Source organism: Panthera onca, chromosome A2 (assembly GCF_046562875.1).
Source record: "Panthera onca isolate mPanOnc1 chromosome A2, mPanOnc1 haplotype 2, whole genome shotgun sequence".
Lineage (NCBI taxonomy): Eukaryota > Metazoa > Chordata > Mammalia > Carnivora > Felidae > Panthera > Panthera onca.
The window spans coordinates 135464545-135484322 of record NC_138340.1 but is presented as its reverse complement, the minus strand read 5'-3'; the positions used below and the strand labels follow the sequence as shown (position 1 = coordinate 135484322).

General features: G+C 38.9%; 1 protein-coding gene and 1 long non-coding RNA gene across 4 annotated transcripts in view; both read right to left on the bottom strand.

Annotated features, from left to right (window-relative positions):
• The window catches only part of CFTR (CF transmembrane conductance regulator), a 183524-nt gene extending 179716 nt beyond the window's left edge, over window positions 1-3808 (bottom strand). Inside the window, exon 1 of the mRNA XM_060632964.3 lies at window positions 3606-3808. Coding sequence (XP_060488947.2) covers window positions 3606-3658 — 53 coding nt within the window. The 5' untranslated portion in view covers window positions 3659-3808. The remainder of the gene's footprint in view (window positions 1-3605) is intronic.
• An 11349-nt stretch (window positions 3809-15157) lies between these two features.
• Window positions 15158-19778, bottom strand: part of LOC132679425 (uncharacterized) — a 53844-nt gene continuing 49223 nt past the window's right edge. For all 3 annotated transcript variants that reach the window (XR_013552950.1, XR_009610151.2, XR_009610152.2), the window contains one exon: window positions 15158-15305. This is a non-coding gene — a long non-coding RNA (uncharacterized LOC132679425). The remainder of the gene's footprint in view (window positions 15306-19778) is intronic.

Here is a 19778-nt window from a genome sequence, read left to right as displayed (position 1 = left end):
ACCTGAGATAATGCATGTGTATTGAGTAGGATAGGACTAGACCTTTGTTTGAGCGGCCAACTGGTCTCTCTTGGTAGCAGTTCTATGAATACCCACCAACAAAATGCAAAAATATTTATGACTGCCATAATTTTAGATTCCCATCTGCCTTACAAACAAGTAATGAAATGTAAATATAAAATCACTGTAATGGATTTTTTTTACAATGTGCTATAATTTATGTAATCAAACAAGTATGGCCCTCTTCAAAACTGTCTTCATGGTTCTTTCATTATAAACTTATTGTAATTATGCTTCTGTTGCTCAAAGCACTTAATGTCTTTAAGTCTTGCAATACATATTTAAAAAAATTTTTTTTAATGTTTATTTTTGAGACAGAGGGAGACAGAGCATGAGTGGGGGAGGGGCAGAGAGAGAGGGAGACACAGAATCTGAAACAGGCTCCAGGCTCTGAGCTGTCAGCACAGAGCCCGACGCGGGGCTCGAACCCACGGACCGTGAGATCATGACCTGAGCTGAAGTCGGACGCTTAACCAACTGAGTCACCCAGGCGCCCCTGCAATACATATTTTTGAATGATACCTAAACATAAGTAGCACTTGGCTGTTAACAAAGCAAATTATGATGAAGAATCTTTATACTTTCAGGGTGGACTTGATTTTGAGATATAGTCAAGTCATTGACAAGCATGTTCAAGTGAGCAGTGTGGGTAATAGGACTATTAACCTAATGGAAGCTATGACTAGAAATAATGGCTAAAAAGTAATGAAGCTACTATATACCCATGAGAAGAAACTTGTATTGCTGTTTTTAACGGTAATTTCATAAAAAGAATCCAAAAGTATTTTGATCAATGGCAGAATGTTTAGAATTCAAGAGCTTGGTTTTCACTGGTAGCTATTTTGATTCACCACACCCATTCTAAAAAGTAAATTATAGTTTATTTGTTTAAAAGCCTCTTATAAATTTGTGTTTAATTGTTACAAAAGTATCTCAAATAATCTTATTATTAACCTGAGACTTATGTAATTCTTGGCCTTCAATCCTAATATTACTGTATTTATTCTTTGGTCTTATTTGAGACTTCTCTGTGGAGTTTATCAGGAGCCCCACTCAGTTTCGTAAGAATCTGTGGCATTGTACACTTGGATTCTGTGGGGCTCTGACAATTCCTCAAGCATAGATCTAGACTCCTGGTATGGATGCCATGACTAAAATTCAAGATACTTAAAACATCAGATGTCTTTCACATTTTGTACTGGGTGTAAAGCCCATGCAAAATTAAGACAGTACTTAAATTTATCCCAAACTTTATTAGCTTCTTCAATAATAAAACCTAAACAATGAAAGAGAAATTTAATATGATCTATAACCCAGACCATCATAACCTTACTTTGATGACTCTGAAAATGAAAGGATCATATTCAGAAAGTTACATTCTAAAACATTTAACAACCTTATGATATAAAAATATGATTTTTTCCACGTATATCTAATAAGGGCATGCTAGATGAGATTTTACCTAAATTAAATTTTCATCCAGGCCCATTCTTACAAAGTGTCACAAAGTTATATTCAACAAAGCATTGAGGATCTTATATAAACAAAGTACTTGATATTGTAATGAATGTAAAAATATGATAATAGCTAAACATGTACTGGGCTAAGCTCTTTACATGCATTTTCTCAACTGATTAACCCCTATAACATAGGTCCTATTTAGTCTCCAAGTTTTAAAGGTCAAGTCACACAAACACAAAGATGGTAAAGGACTTGCCTCAGGTCACACAGCAGAATCTAAACAATCTGAATCTAAAGTCTAACGCCTTGATCACTAAACACTATTAGCTACCCCAATGCAGAAAATAAATTTCTTACTCTTTCAGAATTAAAACTGAGAAGAAAGTTTATAAATCACTGCTATTCTAGGTGATTGTCAGTTCCTATAAATAGTAGGAACTTAACTTTTTAAAACACACCTCTTCTTAGAGCCATTTATTATGAAATAGTTTGGAGAACAGGAATGAGTATGCTCTTAATCTTAGTAGCCATTATAATACATTTTTTAAACAAATCAACCAGAGCTTTTTTTTTTTGAAACTATACTAAAATTTATAAGATGATCAATAAAAAAAAATACTTTGTAGATCAAGTGATCTAATTTAAATCAACAATGTGCTAATTAAAAGTTCCTTAGTACCTAGAAGCATCCAAAGGATATTTATTTTTCTGAAAACTTCATTTTTAGACTGATTGGCACTTACGTTGCTCAATATGCTCTACTAAAAAGTCTACAGTTTATGTCAAGTAGCATTCTGATTTTGTAAGTAGTAGGAAAATAAATCCTACTTTTTATAGATGGAGTAACAAAGGGTGCTGAAAACATAAATACAGAAGGTAATTCTAAAGAGTAAAGTCCTTCTTTCCTGCCCACAGGAAGGTGCTTTACTTCAATGGCCAATGGCCTTTCCTTAGCACGTGAGCTCCATGCTTACTGCACATGCAGAGAATAAAACATAGAAAGATATGAAAGCTCCTTTCCCACACACACATATGGGCATATTTATATTTGGCTTTTCTGATACCTAAGTATGCTGATTCATTGGATAAGTATGAGTCAAGTAATATTCCGCGAGAGCTGTACCTATTCATTCATTCACACAGTATAACAGGAACAAAGTAGACACGGTATCCAAAGAACACTTCAAATTTAAAATGCTACATCTAATTACACTTTGCCTAAGACTCTGAACTTAGACTCTGTTTTTAAAAATATCACTAGACGAAGTTTGCAAGCTTTTATGGCTCATCACTTGCCAAGTAGGATAAGAGTATAATTTATTACACGTCAGTTGGGTATAACTTCAGTATCTAGTCCCGTGGCTTCACTTTTTCATGATAATTCTAACACCCTCCCCCCTCCTTTAAAAATGTATAACTTGTAGACTTGACTTTTTTAAGAAAGATACTTCAAAGGATTTGCCTTCATCCTTAAAAGAATAATGGAATTGTGGCAAACACTTGTTAGACTTATTCAGTATCATAACAATAAAAACCTGATTTAAGCTCGTATCACCCACTTGACCCTTCTCCCCTAAAAAAAAAAAAGTTCAAATTTCAGTCAACGAATGTTTTCTGCGCACCTGCTATAAGTAAACATGGCGCTTGCAATATGTATGCTAAAAGACATCTAAGTTTCCAAGGCATGATGAAGTGGGGGAAACAAGGGACCAAACTTAAGTATTTCTTATCAACAAGTTTTTAACTCATTCATTTCTTAGAAAAACCTTAGAAAACAGTTGCACAGTAGCACATGGGGGCTTGAGAGTAGACTTCCAGGTGCAAGTAGTTCAGCCTTCAAAGTTAAGCTAAAGCTCTGCTTCTAAACAACTGGCTTCAGTTCATTCTTTAATCTCCTTAACGTTTTCTATTTTATTCACAAAATCCACGTTCTCCTCCAAAACAATGAATGACAGCGCATCTTTCAAACAAACAAACAAAAACAAAAAACCTACCCCTCTTTCCCCAAAACCCAGCCCATACACACGCCCTCTGCTTTCGTGGGCACGTGTCCTTCCGAAATTCTGCAGGACACCCCCCCTCACCTGAAAAAAAGTTTGGAGAGGACGCTGGCCTTTTCCAGAGGCGACCTCTGCATGGTCTCTGCGCGCGTCGGGGTCCCCGCTGGGGCAGGCTGGGCTCCAGCTCCTAATGCCAAATGCCCTACTCTTCTGGCGCAGGCTGCTCGCCCCTTTTTCTCTGACCCGCAGTGATGTCATTTGCTTCCAACTCCCCCCACCCACCGCTACCCCACACACCTCCCCTTTCCTGTCTCCTTCCCCCGCCTCCCCTGCCCAGGTTAAAGACTGTGCGCTGCCTGGTCCAGCCCCCAATTTGCCCCAGCCGCTTCCTCCACCTTCTGCGCTCCCGGAGCGCTCCTTCTTCTCGTCTCCTTCCCTCCTCGGCTGCCCCGCGCCTCCCGTGGCCCATTCTCCCAGCCGGGCTCCCTCGCGCGCGCTCCTTCCAGGCCCGCGTGCGTACCGTCCAGCCCCAGCCCGGCCCGCAAGCGGGGGCCTGTCGCGGCCGCCCTCCGTGTCCGGCCTCCGACGCCCGACGGGAGCAGAACCGTCCCCCGGGCAGCCTCCGGCACCCTCCTCCGCGCCAGGTTCCGCGGGACGCGGGGCGTGCGGCCGACAACTTCCGAGCCTTCTTCCGAGAGCCTAGCCGGGCTCGGATTGCGCTGGCGAGGTGCATTCTGAAGGGGGAACGGAATGTGTGTCTCCTGTATCGAAACGCAGCCTCAGAGACCCGGGAAGTTCGGCGGCGGCGGCGTCTGCTGTGTTCACCTCAGCGCTTCCTTTGAGTGCCTGAGGCAAACCACGCTGTTAGTTTCAGGCTTAGGCGAGCTGTGAGTGCGGCTCAGACCCCTGGGAGACGCGCTCCCGGGGGGAGGGGGGGTGGAAATCCCGCGGGGAGGTGAGCGCTTTGTCATTTACGCTCACGATTTGTTCATTGTCCCGAGTGCTGAGTCGGACTTGCGTTCTGAAGGAAGGCTTTGCTGAGGGCTAGCGACTACGATGACAAATCGACAGTGTGTAAACTAACCCGCCCTCCTATAGATTTCCGAGTCTCGGTCGGCAAGAACATCTTGACTAATACACCGAAAGGAATCCGGCCTTTGAAGGGAAAGGAGCGCGTTAACCTCGAGCTGATTCACAGAAGCGCCATCTTCGGCTCTCTGAGGGCATCGAAGCTTTCCCAGGTGTGGGCGCCTTAGCTTCCCCGACGTTTTGTTGTGTGGACGGCGCGCCTGCCTGATGGGTTTTAAAGAGCCAAGACTTTTTAGGTCCTGAATCCTATGGTGGAAGAGCAAGGGCACTTTGAATTTAAAGTGAAAAATGCAAATGAAAGTAAACATTTTGACCTGATTACTGCCTCTACAACTAAGGAAAGGGTGTTTACTTGTAGAGTACCTCGTGGTTGATTTGTGGTCACCCAAATAGAATACAAATAAAACGTGCATTTCACAGTAACAGAAAGGAACAGGCATTTAAAGTAATGAATGCATTCAGGTTTTTATAGCTCCAACTTTGCATTTATCTCATTGTCACCTTTCTATCTTAAAGTGAGTTGGACAAACATTTAAATTTTATTATTCTATACTTTACTAGTAGAGAAAATAGGAGTAAAGAGATAAACAAAAATGCATGAAGTTAGATACCAAGAAAGAACTTCAGCATTTCTAACTCGTGGTCCTTGGCTTCAAATCTCTCCACTGTGACATACAAGTTGAGGCTCTGTCCTCATTATTGACTTTTCCCAGGTATGTGATTGAACTCACAGGATCCACTTCCCTACCCCCACTCTATTGTTTGCTTTATAACAGATTTTGAAATGCATTAGTAATCCATTCGTCTTTGTCACCAAAGAGCAAGTGATAATAAAGGGATTAACAAGTTCCAAAGATCACAAAAGCTGACCAAGTGATATGGTTTGAAAAGACCCCAAATATTTGTCAATCTCCTTCCTCTAGAAAGAATAAATGAAATAATGATTGTTTCTTGAATTCTTACTGTTTGCCAGGCATCATCTCATGAAAACTTTGTTACAACCATGTAAATGGGTGTTATTTTTCACAATTTTCGGTTAAGGAAACAGGGAAGAGAAGTAAATGCCTGTAATGGTAGGGCTAAGGTTCAAACTCAGGTCTAATTCCAAACCACAACTCCCACCAGTGTGTAACACTGCTTCTAATCACATCATCCATCCTATATTGATATACCATCACTTACCAACCCACTTTTTCTCCTCATAATTGGTTTCATGAAATCATAACTGCCAGAACCTGCCCAGGACTGAGACAAGAAGTCAAAAACCTAGGTGCGCCTGGGTGGCTTGGTCAGTGAAGCATCCGACTTTGGCTCAGGTCATGCATGATCTCACGTTCCATGAGTTCAAGCCCCATGTCGGCTCCGTGCTGACAGCTCAGAGCTGGACCCTGCTTCGGATTCTTGTCTCCCTCTCTCTGCCCCTCCCCTGCTCACTCGGTCTCTCTTACTCTTAAAAATAAACATTAAAAAAAATTTTTTTTTAAAAAGCAAAAATCTACAAACCAAATAGTTACTGGTTTTATATTTTTAACAAATGACATTTAATTATAATATTCCATTTAAAGCGTGTATACACACACACATATATGTATAGGTTTTTACTATAAAAGATTATATCCCAAATTTGTTCTTGGCATAAGTAAGATTTCACTATTTTTCTGAACAATAATACTGCTAGCAGATAGGAACAAATGAACTGAGCCATGATATTCAAGATTTGCATCTAGGTACCTATCTAATGAGAGAATGTAGATTTATGCACCAGGAAAGTGTTCAAATGTGGCTGAAGGTCAAGACTGAAATCCTAAATGTGGCTTTGAGATATCAGAAAGAGGAAAGAGATCAGTGGCCAAGATGAAAGTATAGAGTGGTAATAAGAAACTGTGAAGCTCTTCTCTCCAAGCTGCTTAAGTATCAACTCATAAAATTTTATTATAATATTTTAATAGCTTATGTTTGTTGAGCACTTCTATATATGCCAAGCACCATGCCAAATACATGGCATGTTTTGCCTTTTTTAATCTTTGTAACACTTTCATTGGACAGGTTTCTTCATTATCCATATATCCAAGACCCATGGTGGGTGTAGAGTTTACTTAAAAATAAAGAAATCTTAAAAAAAAAAAGAAGATTAGGTAGCCATTTGTATGGCATTTTTTATTGCTGTAAAATGCATATAACATCATATTTACCATCTTAAACAATTTTTTAAATGTACAGTTCAGGGATAATACATTCACACTGTTGTGCAACCTATCACTACCATCCATCCCCACAACTCTTTTTTATCTTGTAAAATTGAAACACTATACCCATTACACAATACCGCTCCATTATTCCCTTCCCCCATGCCCCTGGCAACCACATTATACTTTCTTGTCTTCATGACTTTGGCTACTCTACCCCCATAGAGGTAGAATCATACAGTATTAGTCTTTTTGTGACAGGCTTATTTTACTTAGCATAATGTCCTCAAGGTTTATCCATGTTGTAGCATATTATGGAATTTCTTTCCTTTTTAAGGCTGAGCAATATTCCATTGTATGTATATATCACATTTTACTTATCAATTCATCCAGTGATGGACATTTGGGTTTTAGTTACTGTGACCAATACTGCTATGAACATTAGTGTACAAATTGTGTAGCATCATTTTAAGGATATGTTAAAAAGAAACAAGAAGAGGAGTGCCTGGCTGGCTCAGTCAGAAGAGCATGCAACTCTTGATGTCAGAGTAGTGAGTTCAAGCCCCATACTGGGTGTGGCAGTTACTTTAAAATAAATAAAATTAAAAAAAAAAGATGAAGAGAAGAAAAGGAAGCCAACATTTATTTAGTACCTACTATGTGTTCAGCAATGTCTTATGCTTCCTACCAATGATCTCAATATATGAAAGCTTATGAGATAAGCTTCTGGTCATGTTCCTTACTCTGCCAGATGATGGCTGAAGTCCCGCCATTAGATATCACCAGAGTGAAATTTTTCTATACTTTACTTATCCATTATTTTCTATTTCATTTGAGTGTGTTCCTCAGATTCTGTCCTGAGAATGGGTTTAAATACTGGTAAGTAGGTAGTGACCATGGGTGCACCAAAAACTGGAAAAGTAAAAGGAGAAAGGAAAAAGTCACCTCCATCAGGAAGGAAAGCTCATCAAAAAAAAGGCAAGGCCTTGTTAGCTTCATGTGCTCAGGCTGGTTCTGCTTATAAACCTCCCTAAGCTGGAAGGGTAAGAGCAGCCAGGCTTCTTCCACAGTGTGCTCCAGTGATGACCAACCACATATATACACATGATAGTCTTACAAAGACATCTCAGACCCAGAGAGACGTGTTCTGGTACGTGTGTAGGCCAGCATATCATTTACTTGTACTGCTTTCAACCCTATGTGATCTGACAATTCTGTTTATAAACACACATGACACATACTTTTATTTATATACATATATAATGCTTTTTCCCCACAAGCTCCTTGGAGACAGGAATTATGTCTTATTTTCCTTTAACTCACCTTTTATTTAGTAATACAGTATATGAAATCCAACAACAGTTTTCTCTTGGGGCTACTAACCTAATAGCTAAAATATCATCCTCAAGGGGAAATCTGAACATTCTCAAGAGATGAATGAGTATCATTAATCTTTCATCAAGCAAGAGCTCATTGCTAAGGCAGGTGTACAGAATGAGGCAGGACCTCCACTCTTCAAAACTCAGAATCTACCTGTGGTCATCAAAATTCTCTGAAGATGGTAGCACAGTGAAATAGAAAGAGGTTTCTTGGGCTCTGAGAATGAAGAGCTAAATTTTCAATCCTGGTACCACTACTTACTTAGCTGTGTGGTCACCTTTCTGTGTCTCAATTCCCTTTTCTGAAGCACAGCACAGGTAAATACAGACAACAATATTGTACTACAATCATCACACTTACTAAAAGATTAGAATTGAATTATTCCAACTATTAGAAAGAATAATTGGGTAAAATGATAGAGGTGCTAATTATTGCTACAGTGACAATCATATTACAATATATGTGTGTCAAATTAATGTTTTGTACACCTTAAGTTTATACAATGTCACATATCATATACATTTTAATGACAAAAAATATTAAAAATATCCATTTCACAGGGTTGTTGAATGGATTAAGTCAGGTTCTTTCTACCTCAGCACTACTGACATTTGGGACTAGGTAATTCTTTGATGTGGAGGACTGTCCTGTGCATTATAGAATGTTTAGCAGCATCTCTAGCTGCTACACACCGAATGCCGGCAGAACTACACCCCCCCACCCTCCCGACACCCAGGATGACAACCAAAACTGTCCACAGAGATTGCCAAAAATCCTGGAGGGCAAAACTGCCCCTAGCTGAGAATCAATGGATGAAATAAATTACATATGATGCATATAACAGACATAAAGGATTCAGAACTCAATAAGCACTCAGTAAATCTTAGACACTATTGTTACATACTACTGGTGATAAATCAGAAATCAGTGTAGCATTGCAAAAAACCTCACAAAATGCTACAGAAAACTGAATTCCCTAAGGCTATAAGAATTCTCAGGAACATCGGATTCTCTCATTCCCTCTGAAGTTATTTGCTTGTATTTAGACTAGATGAAAAGGGGGAAATTCAGGTAGCTTTCCAACTGTAAGATAATTTTAATTTAGAGGCAGAACTAGATTTTTATACAGTGGAAGTCCTCACTCCTTTTCCACTGAAATGACATTTGAAAGCTCTTTTAATTACTCAAATTTTCAGCTCATCACCAGTGTTATATTACCAACTACTGTGTCCAGATGGAATTTGGCACCCTGATGGGTCTTCTGTAAATTAAAGGTACTTCCTCATAAAGGAAATCTTAAAGATCCTCGGTCTGTATAAAATAAGAACTTATTAATGCTGTTAATAAACTGGAACAATTATGAACAATATTTTGAACACTACAATTTTGTCATGAATATAAAAGCTGATAATTCTAGGATTTTCTAAAATTGCTATTTATGAAATGTTTCATTATTTATATTAGTTTCTCTTTTCATTTTCCTACTGAAGCTTTTTTAGAAACAAGGGAATTCATAATACCAGACTAAATTTTCACTAGTGATATCATATCTGCTGAAAGCCAGATACAATCTATAGAGTTCAAAGTGTGGTCTTATATATTTGGACTCTAGCAAGAAAAGTGGTGATTTTTTTCCTTCAGATGAATTCTATACTATTTTTTTAAAGTTTTTTAAGTGTACGTATTTACTTTTTTTTTTTTAATTTTTTTTTTTGACATTTATTTATTTTTGAGACAGAGAGAGACAGAGCATGAACGGGGGAGGGTCAGAGAGAGGGAGACACAGTATCCGAAACGGGCTCCAGGCTCTGAGCTTTCAGCACAGAGCCTGACGCGGGGCTCGAACTCACGGACCGCGAGATCATGACCTGAGCCGAAGTCGGTGCTTAACCGACCGAGCCACCCAGGCGCCCCCGTATTTACTTTTTAGAGCAAGGGAGCGAGAGCAGGGGAAGGGCTCTGTCAGTGCAGAGCCCGACCTGGGGCTCAAATTCACCAACTGTGAGATTGTGACCTGAGCCGAAATGATAATTGGGCACTTAACCAACTCAGCCACCTTTGTGCCCCATACTAATTTATATGTTACACAGAAGAGTTACATTTAGAAAGGCAGTGGAGTACACTAAACAGAACAGCAGGTTACTTATTTATAACTATTTCCCCCCCAAATAGATAATTATAATAAAAACATGTAAATAAAGAAGGTAAGATAAAGAATAAGAGAGACTCGATGGGAGATTGTTAACGCACCTAGAAACTAAAAGTGACTGTGAATGTCTAGGCCCTCAACGTCCACTAGGCTTCTGTCCAAACCTTCTGTCAATAAGCAAGTTCACCTGGAAATAAAAATCATCCTCCCTGCACACCAGCAGTGGGAGAGTTTGCCGTTGAAAGGCTTATAGAATTGTCACTGACTGACATCGTGGACAGCATTTTTAGCTATAAATTTTTTCAGAAACATTTATGTTATGGTCATTTTTTATGACCATTTTATGACCATTTTAAGGACACAACATGAAGGCAGTTACACAAGCGAGTCTGTTCGGTCTGGGAAACTGAAACTTGAAAATTACCAGGTTCTGATTTGCTTTAACTTACCCTGCATAGATAAGAGTTTCTGAGAGCTTGTTCTTTTAGGACACTATGTTGGCCATTTATTGATCTCCAAGTTCAGTGTGATTGGTGAAACTATGGTGATTAATCCATATGGTCAAAAGGACAAGCAATTCCTGTATCAGTGGCTATGGCTCATTGGCCTCCACAGCCTACATCTCCGTGTCTCCCAGAAAGACTGGAACCTCTTCATTTCAAAGGCTGTTGAGAGGTAGCACTGATGAAATGATGGCAAAAGACTTTGGAACTCCCTTTTTTTTTTTTTTTTTACATTTATTATTTATTTTGAGAGAGAGAGAGAGCAGGGGAGGGGCAAAGAGAGGAGAGAGAGAATCCCAAGCAGGCTCTGCACTGTCAGCACAGAGTCCAATGCAGGGCTCAAACTCACAACCTATGAGATCATGACAGGAGCCAAAACCAAGAATCAGATACTTAACCAACTGAACCACCCAGGTGCCTCAAGACTCTGGAACTCTTCTTTACATATGCAAAAATTATGTTTAAAGATATGTATGAAAATTGTCAAAATCATTTTTGGAACAAAGCATATCATGCTATTAAAGAAAATCAAATTGACAAATATGTATCATGGTTTTCCCCTAAACAAATTTGACTGTCACAAAGCTTTACCTAAGAATATAAAATTTGCATTTTTTATAATAGCAAATTAAGCTGGGCATGATCCTGTTTTTACAAGAAAAAAATTATGTCTTTTTTTTTTTAATATTTTAATGTTTATTGATTTTTTGAGAGAGAGAGAGAGAGAGCAAGCCGGGGAGGGGCAGAGAGAGAGAGGGAGAGAGAAATCCCAAGCAGGATCTGCACTGAAAGTGCAGAGCCAATGTGGGGCTCAATCTCATGAACTGTGAAATCATGACCTGACCGAAACCAGGAGTCAGATACTTAGCCAACTGAGCCACCCAGAAACCCCAAAATTATATGTTTTCTATAGAAGTAACCTTCTATACTTCAGTTTCATTTGTAAACTAGAATGACGATAAAATACACCAACTTTTTCTGAAGTATATAGTATAATTTATGCAACATTTATATATAAATGCTATATAAAACATATATAAAAACATGGGCTCAATCCCTTGAACTGTGAGAGCATGACCTGAGCCAATATTGAGTCAGATGCTCAACTGACTAAGCCACCCAGATGCCCCAAGAAATAGATGCCCCAAGAAATGAACCTCAGGGGCTGAGCACTTAATCACTGGGCTGGGTGTGTAACTGGATGGTTTTATAATTGTTTTAAGAGGAGTTGCCTTTTACAGTGCGTCCATTTGCTTCTCTGGTTAAGGTGAAAATTGGTATTTATCACAAAGGAAGTGTTATTTTCCTTCTGTTTCTTCATTTTTTCAGAATCCATTGAGAGGACTATTCATTATAGGAATGTAACATAAGTAGGCATCAATGGGGATGGAAGGACAGAAGGAAATCTTTTCTTCTCTTTTTCTTTTGAGAGTCAACAAAGTCAGAATCTATTTCATGAATTGCGATGACCTCTATTGAAATGCTTAAATATGGCCACCAAGGGTCCCCCAGGAGAATGTGACACATCGTGCATGAGAGAAAAAGTTTAATGCCAACGCCTACTGCTTGGTGGGAAATGGGTCACTGTGCAGATGAAACTGGAAGGTTGCCTTTACCTACCCATCATAGGATTTCTGGACTTCTTGCTAACTTCAACACTTAAAAGTTAAAAAGACGTGTGAGCTTATTTGTATCCCAAGAAGTAGGTGAAAAGAGACATAAAAGTTGTATATGTATGTTTACATGAACACTGAATAAAAGCTTAGGTGATATATGTCATAATCATTTTATGCCATAAATGTCTAAACTTTTAAAATATTTTTTTCAAAACAAACAAACAAAAGGAATGCATCCTGTGAAGTAAAGTGGCTTTGTGACTCCATTCCACAAATGTTTTTGGAAAGCCTATAGTGTTCCAGCTCTTTGCCAGGAAAGGGGAAAAGTGAACAGGACAGAATTCTGCTACAACTTTTAAAGAAAGGGCTTCTTGGATCTAAATTGCTACTTAAATGGACAAAGCAAAGTATTAGTTGCCTGAGCCCAGAGGAAATTACCAGCATCAGTGTTTCTTTCATTTATTCTGGATTCCCGTTAACCCTGCAAAATCTGCAGTAACTCCCTAAATCTCTTTCACCTCCCCTTCTTTTGCCCCCGCTGCAGGCCTGCATTCTTTTCCCATCCCTGGTTTTGGGACTAAAAACAAAATCTTCTCAGAGATCATTACATATAGTCATAAAGATACCCTGTTAGGAACAGAAAAATACTCCCATCAGGTAACTTTAAACATTTGACCCATAACCAGCTCCCTCCACCAGTACTTCATCAGAAGATAATATTCTTATAAATCCTATGAGTTTTACGTATCTTATTAAGTGCCACAGCACACTGCATTTCATTTTTTGTGTTAGGAGCATTAATATTTAAGATGTGAATATATAAAACAATTTTTAAAACTCTATCTTGGCAATTTTTTCTTAAAAACAAACAAACAAACAAACAAGGGCATCTGAGTGGCTCAGCCAGGTAACTGTCCAGCTCTTGATTTCAGTTCATGTCATGATCTCACAGGTTCGTGAATTCAAGCCCAGTGTCGGGCTCTATGCTGACAGCATGAAGGCTGCTTGGGATTCTCCTTCTCCCTCTCTCTCTCTCTGCCCCTCCCCCTGCTTGTGTGTGCCTTCTGGCTCTCTCTCTCTCTCTCTCTCTCTCTCTCTCTCTCTCTCGCTCTCTCAAAAGTAAATAAATATTAACAAACAAACAAACAAATGAACACTAGAAGCCTCCAAAATGGGAGTGTCTCAGTCCTCTGTTTCTCCAGAAGACTCTGCAAACTCCTCACTCCTCTCAGAGGCCAGGCAGAGGCATATGAAGAGCCCAGCAGGTTCTCGCACAATTTGACAAATGTCAAATCCCCAAGGCTGAGCAGGAGCTCTGCTCCTCATGCCCCTCAGGGCCCACAGGGGTGCTTCATCTTGTTTACTGTCAGATGACCTGCATGCCCTCAACACTATGGGGGAATAGAAACCTTGAACCTTTCTGCACCTGCTAGTGCTTGGCACTGTGGGAACCCGGCAACTGACAGCTCCCTGGAGCACAGCCAGGCAGTGGAACACCCAGTCCCACACTGCAGGCTCATGGCCAGGCTCAGAGCCAGCCACCAGCTGCAACTACACTGCTATATTTTTCAAGACCCACTTTGCTCATGATTCTACTTGTTCTTAGGAATTCTTTTTGTTAACACCTATTAAATAATAAGGCAAATGACTCTTGAAAATTATTTTTCTGGTCCAAAACAGAGTAGGGAAAAAGAGCCCATCGGATTTTCATGTCGTATCTTCCTTGCTTTTGAGAAAGTGAAGATTAAAAAAAATTATGCAAAATAAATTTAGATTTAAGGATCGGAGAAAAAGCGTAGACCTCTATTCAATCGTCTGAATGTATTCACACACAAACCCAAACAAATTTGAGGCTTGTAACAATCTGAATAATTCAAGAAAAATGGACTATTTCTGCAATCTGTTTCTATGTTCATGCATACTTAATTTATTTTTTATTTTTTTCACTCATACTTAATTTTAAAATATACTTTCGCTTGGCTATGTAAGAAAACAAACCTTAGACTGTCTCATTTTAAAATTTATTGTCTATCAGACAGCATGGCACAGGGTTAGAGCTCCTCTGCTGGGAGCGGAGCTCATCTGTAAAATGTGGGAAACAAGAGTTTCCATTACATAGGATTGTTGTGAGAATTAAATGAGTTCATGTAAGGAAAAAATTTAATGCATGCCTGACATAGAATAAGAGCTCAATAAATGATGGTGTGTGTGTGTGTGTGTGTGTGTGTGTGTGTGTGTGCATGCGCGCACACACATTTCAAATTTCACATCCTCACATTAGTGATTTACTGAAGGCTGAATTGGTCCTTCCATGATTTTTTTTTTTTTTACAAGAAAACATGAAGTGTGTATGGGATAATTCTTTATGACTTTTTAAATGCACATCTCCTCAACCATATTTAGTTTTTATTTATTTACTTCCTTCAAAAGAAAGAGAAAATAAAGCTCAACAATAAGAAAACAACAACCCTTTTAAAAACTAAGCCAAACATCTGAGCAATACTACACTAAAGAAGATATACAGATGGCCAATAAGCATATGAAAAGATGCTCATCATCATTTGTCATTAGGGAATTGCAAATGAAAACAACCATGATATACCACTTCTCACCCTTTAGAATGGCTAAAATCCAAAAAAACTGACAACACCAATCACTGGTGACGATTGCTGGTGGGAATGCAAAGTGGTATGGCCACACTGAAATACAGTTTGGCAGCGTCTTACAAAGCTAAATATAGTCTTACTATATAATCTAGCAATCACACTTCAAGGTATTTACCCAACTGACTGGAAAACTTCAGTCCACACAAAAATCTCCATGCAAATGTTTATAGTAGTTTTATTCACAATTGCCAAAACCTGGAAGTAAACAAGGTATACTTAAATCAGTGAATGGATAAACAAACTGTGGTACATCTACAAAATACAAGACATGAATGGACTGTAAATGCATATTGTTATTGAAAGAAGCCAATGTGAAAGCCTATGTACTACATGATTTCAATTACGCATATTTTGGAAAAACGTAACTATATACAGATGGTAATCGATCAGTGGTTGCCAGAAATTTGGGATGAGGAGGGAAGGCTTAAATAGTATGAAAATTAATAAAACTCACTTAAAATGGAGTGGGGAGGCCAAAAGGGAGAGCTCTCATGCCCCACCACTACTCATCAAATGCAGTCCCAAACAAGAAGAGACCTACCTAACACTCCTCACAGGAAGAAGCCTATACCCTACTACCCCAGCAGGGGAAGAAAGATGTTCTCCTTGTCCAGCAATAGCCCAGCCAATGTAGGACTGTCAAAACACAGTCAATGAAAAGTCACTAAACTTGGAACTCCCAGTTTACTCCAATGGACTTTTTGTTTATAACAGCCCCTCCCAACTCCCCCATCCCTTTCCTCTATAAATGAGGACTCCAGATTTGCCTGTGGTTTTGCCATAGCATGCATGTCCTGAATTGCAATTCTCTTATTCCTGAGTAAATCCATTTTACTGGTAAAATAACTCACAGTTTTATTTTTAAGGTTAACAATAGGTAAAACAAGGAATATTTTTAGGGTGGTGAAGCTGTTAAGTATATAAACTTTTTTTTAATTTTTATTTATTTATTTTGAGAGAGAGAGCATAGCAGGGGATGGGCAGAGGAAGAGGGAGAGAAAGAATCCCAAGCAGGCTCCATGCTGTCAGCACACAGCCCCACAAAGGGTTAAATTCCAGACTGTGAGATCATGATCCGAGCCAAAATCAAGAATCAACACTCAACCATCTGAGCTAACCAGGTGTCCCCAGTATGTGAACTTTTAAAAAATCATTTAGGAGATGGGGGATGGGGAGGAACTCCAGAATGGAATGCAGCATGTGACAAGAGATTCTAAATGTATTACAAATGTATGAAACCATCTCACTGGAAGTAGTGGGAAGAAAAGGTTCTGGACTAAGTAACTCTGGAAATGAGTGGAGTCCAAAAAACTAATAGTAGAAGAGCCAACATGAAGTACACCTCTGGCTGATAAATTGTATCCCATGGGATACAGATGAACAATTCTGAAATCACTATACATCTACAATGGAGATGAAAAATTAAGTAAACAGATGGTAGAAGTCAGCTTTCTCACTGTTGATGTGGAAAGTTACAGATAAGCAAGGGAAGAGGTTAGAATGATCCATGTGGCAATGAATCAGAATTAGAGACACCAGTTCAAACTCATGTTTAGCTTAATAAAGATACAGATGCTTGCATACAGAAACATTTATGTAAAGTTAGTATACACGCATATATTTTCTTGCTCTGTCAGCTGAGACAGTCTAGAAGCCAGGACATCTCAGTAGCAACCAACACACCCTAGCACCTAGATCTTGGTTTGTAATACTATTCCTTAATAAAAGAAACCAGGAGGGGCGCCTGGGTGGCTCAGTCGGTTAAGCGTCCGACTTCGGCTCAGGTCACGATCTCACCGTCCGTGAGTTCGAGCCCTGCGTCGGGCTCTGGGCTGACGGCCCGGAGCCTGGGGCCTGCTTCCAGTTCTGTGTCTCCCTCTCTCTCTGCCCCTCTCCCATTCATGCTCTGTCTCTCTCTGTCTCAAAAATAATAAATAAATGTTAAAAAATAAATAAATAAATAAATAAATAAATAAAAGAAACCAGGATTCCTTTTAGGACTGAGGCAGGAAATGTATAAGATGAGTGTGGAGCATCCTGTAGTACCAGAAAGGAAGTGCTTAAAAAAACAAACAACAACCAAAACCCACAGTGAATGGGGTATTTCAAAGGGACACAATAATCAGGTATAAGAGCCCCTCCAGTGGCTAAAGCTGGAACAGTCTGTCAATAAAATAACTAAAAACCAATTGAATTGTAACCCAAGTATAAAATAAATATGCAAGAGTCCATACTGACATAAAGAAATAATTGGATAAATTAACAGGGGAGAATAGACAAATTTCCTATACAGAAGAATTCCAAATAATTTATGAAAATACTTTACTTTTAAGGAAGTAGAGTTCAACTCTTAACTCCTTTTAGTGTAGGTTGTACATGATGGCTTCCTTCCAAAGAGCACAGTATTGAAGGGAAAAAAGAGTAACATTACAAAGAAGGAACCTGACAAACACTATCTCACCCAGGCGATCAAGGTCAACACCAACAGTGATAGATCATGTTGATAGTAGATACCCTTGATATTATGGATGAAAATGGTACTTTACCTCTGGGTCCTGTTCCAAAAATCCATAACCCTGGTTTAATTAGGAAAACAAACCCCAAACTCTCAAAGTCATCAAAAATAAGGAAAATCTGAGAAGCTATCACAGCCAAGAGGAGCCTAAGGAGACACAAGAACTAAATAAAATGTGTTATACTGGATGACAACTTGGAGCAGAAAAAGATCATTAGGTAAAAACTGGGGAAATCTGAATGAAGTATGGATTTTAGTTAATAATTATGTATTGATATTTGTTCATTAGTTGTGGCAAATGTACCATACTAATGTAGGATGTTAATAATAGTGGAAACTGAGTATGGGCTATACAGGACCTCTCTGTAGTATCTTCACAATTTTTCTGTAAATCTAAAATTGCTTTAATATAAAAATTCAAATTTTTATTTAAAAACTAAGGAAAATTTTTTTATTGATCTGTGGCACATTTTCCATGTAACAACAAATTATTAACAACTTGAACATTTAGTAATATTTAATAACAATATCTCAAGCCCAGTCAGGTTCTTTTATCTCACGTTTAGTATTTTCAACATTAATACTCTTTAGGGGTGCCTAGGTGGCTTAGTCGGCTAAGCATCCAACTCTGGATTTTGACTCAGATCATGATCTCATGGTTCATGAATTCAAGTCCCACATGAGGCTCTACCCTGACAGTGTGGAGCCTGGTTGGGATTCTCTCTCCCTCTCTCTCTGCCACTCCCCCGTTTGCATACTCCCTCTCTCTCAAAATGAATAAACTTTAAAAAAGTTAATATTCTTCAGATTTATTATTCTCAATTACTTCTTTTGCAAAGGTGACCATAGGATCTAGGTCTTAGAACATAAAACTTCAAAAGTCTGAAAAATGGCCTCAAAATGGGTTATTCTATGACCTTAGAAAAACTTCCTACCCGCAATGGGAAATAAATCATATAAAAAGCAATAGTCAATGGATATTTCTTTAAAATAAATCAAAACAAAATCTAACCCTACTATATTTCTTTTTTTTTTTAATTTTTTTAAAGTTTATTTATTTCTGAGAGAGAGAGAGACAGCGTGTGAGTGAAAGAAGGGCAGAGACAGAGGGAGACACAGAATCTGAAGCTGTACTGACAGCCCAGAGCCTGATGCAGGGCTTGAACTCACGAACTGCGAGATCATGACCTGATCCAAAGTTGGACACTTAACCGACTGAGCCACACAGGTGCCCCAGAATTAATCTTTCTTTCTTTCTTTCTTTTCTTTCTTTCTTTCTTTCTTTCTTTCTTTCTTTCTTTCTTTCTTTCTTTCTATTTTGAGAGAGAGAGAGAGAGAAACAGAGAGAGAGAGAGAGAGAGAGCAAGCGTGAGCACAAGTGGGAGTGGGGGGTGGGCAGAGAGAGGCAGAGAGAGAATCCCAAGTAGGCTCTGCACCATCGGCACAGAACCCAATGTAGGGCTTGAACTCACAACCGTTAGATCGTGACCTGAGCCAAAACCAAGAGTCGGATGCTTAACCGACTGAGCCACCCAGGCAGCCCCCTACTAAATTTCTTGATCCCATGAAAGATGGCAAGGAAAATAAAATCTGCATGTTCCCTTGTCAACTCAGGACCATCAAATTGGGCTGCAGTTATTCAATAACCTGTAGCTATTATTAGGAAAATGGAGTGAGTTCAAGCCCCATGTTGGGCTCTGTGCTGACAGCTCAGAGCCTGGACCCTGCTTCAGATTCTGTGTCTCCTTCTCTCTCTGCCCCTCCTCCACTCCAGCTCTGTCTCTCTCTCTATGTCTCTCTCTCTCTCTCTCTCTCTCTCTCTCTCTCAAAAATAAATAAACATTAAAAAAAATTTTTTTTAATAAAAAAAAACTTTTGGCATCAATCATGCCGAAGTTTACAAGTAATATTAGCTTCTCATTATAAAAGTTGTATGGCTTAAAAATAAAAGTGAATTTGGCCACAGAGTGGTGACAAAGTTTTACTCCTGTTGTATTATGTAAAAAAACATTTAGATTCTAAAAAAATATTGGATTAAAACATGCAACTTTAGGGTCTATTCTCTATGGCCTCTAGGAAAATATTTTACTTAAATAATTATATTCTATCGGTATAATTCCCTTTCCATCTCTCCATTCACTCTGTTCTCTCAT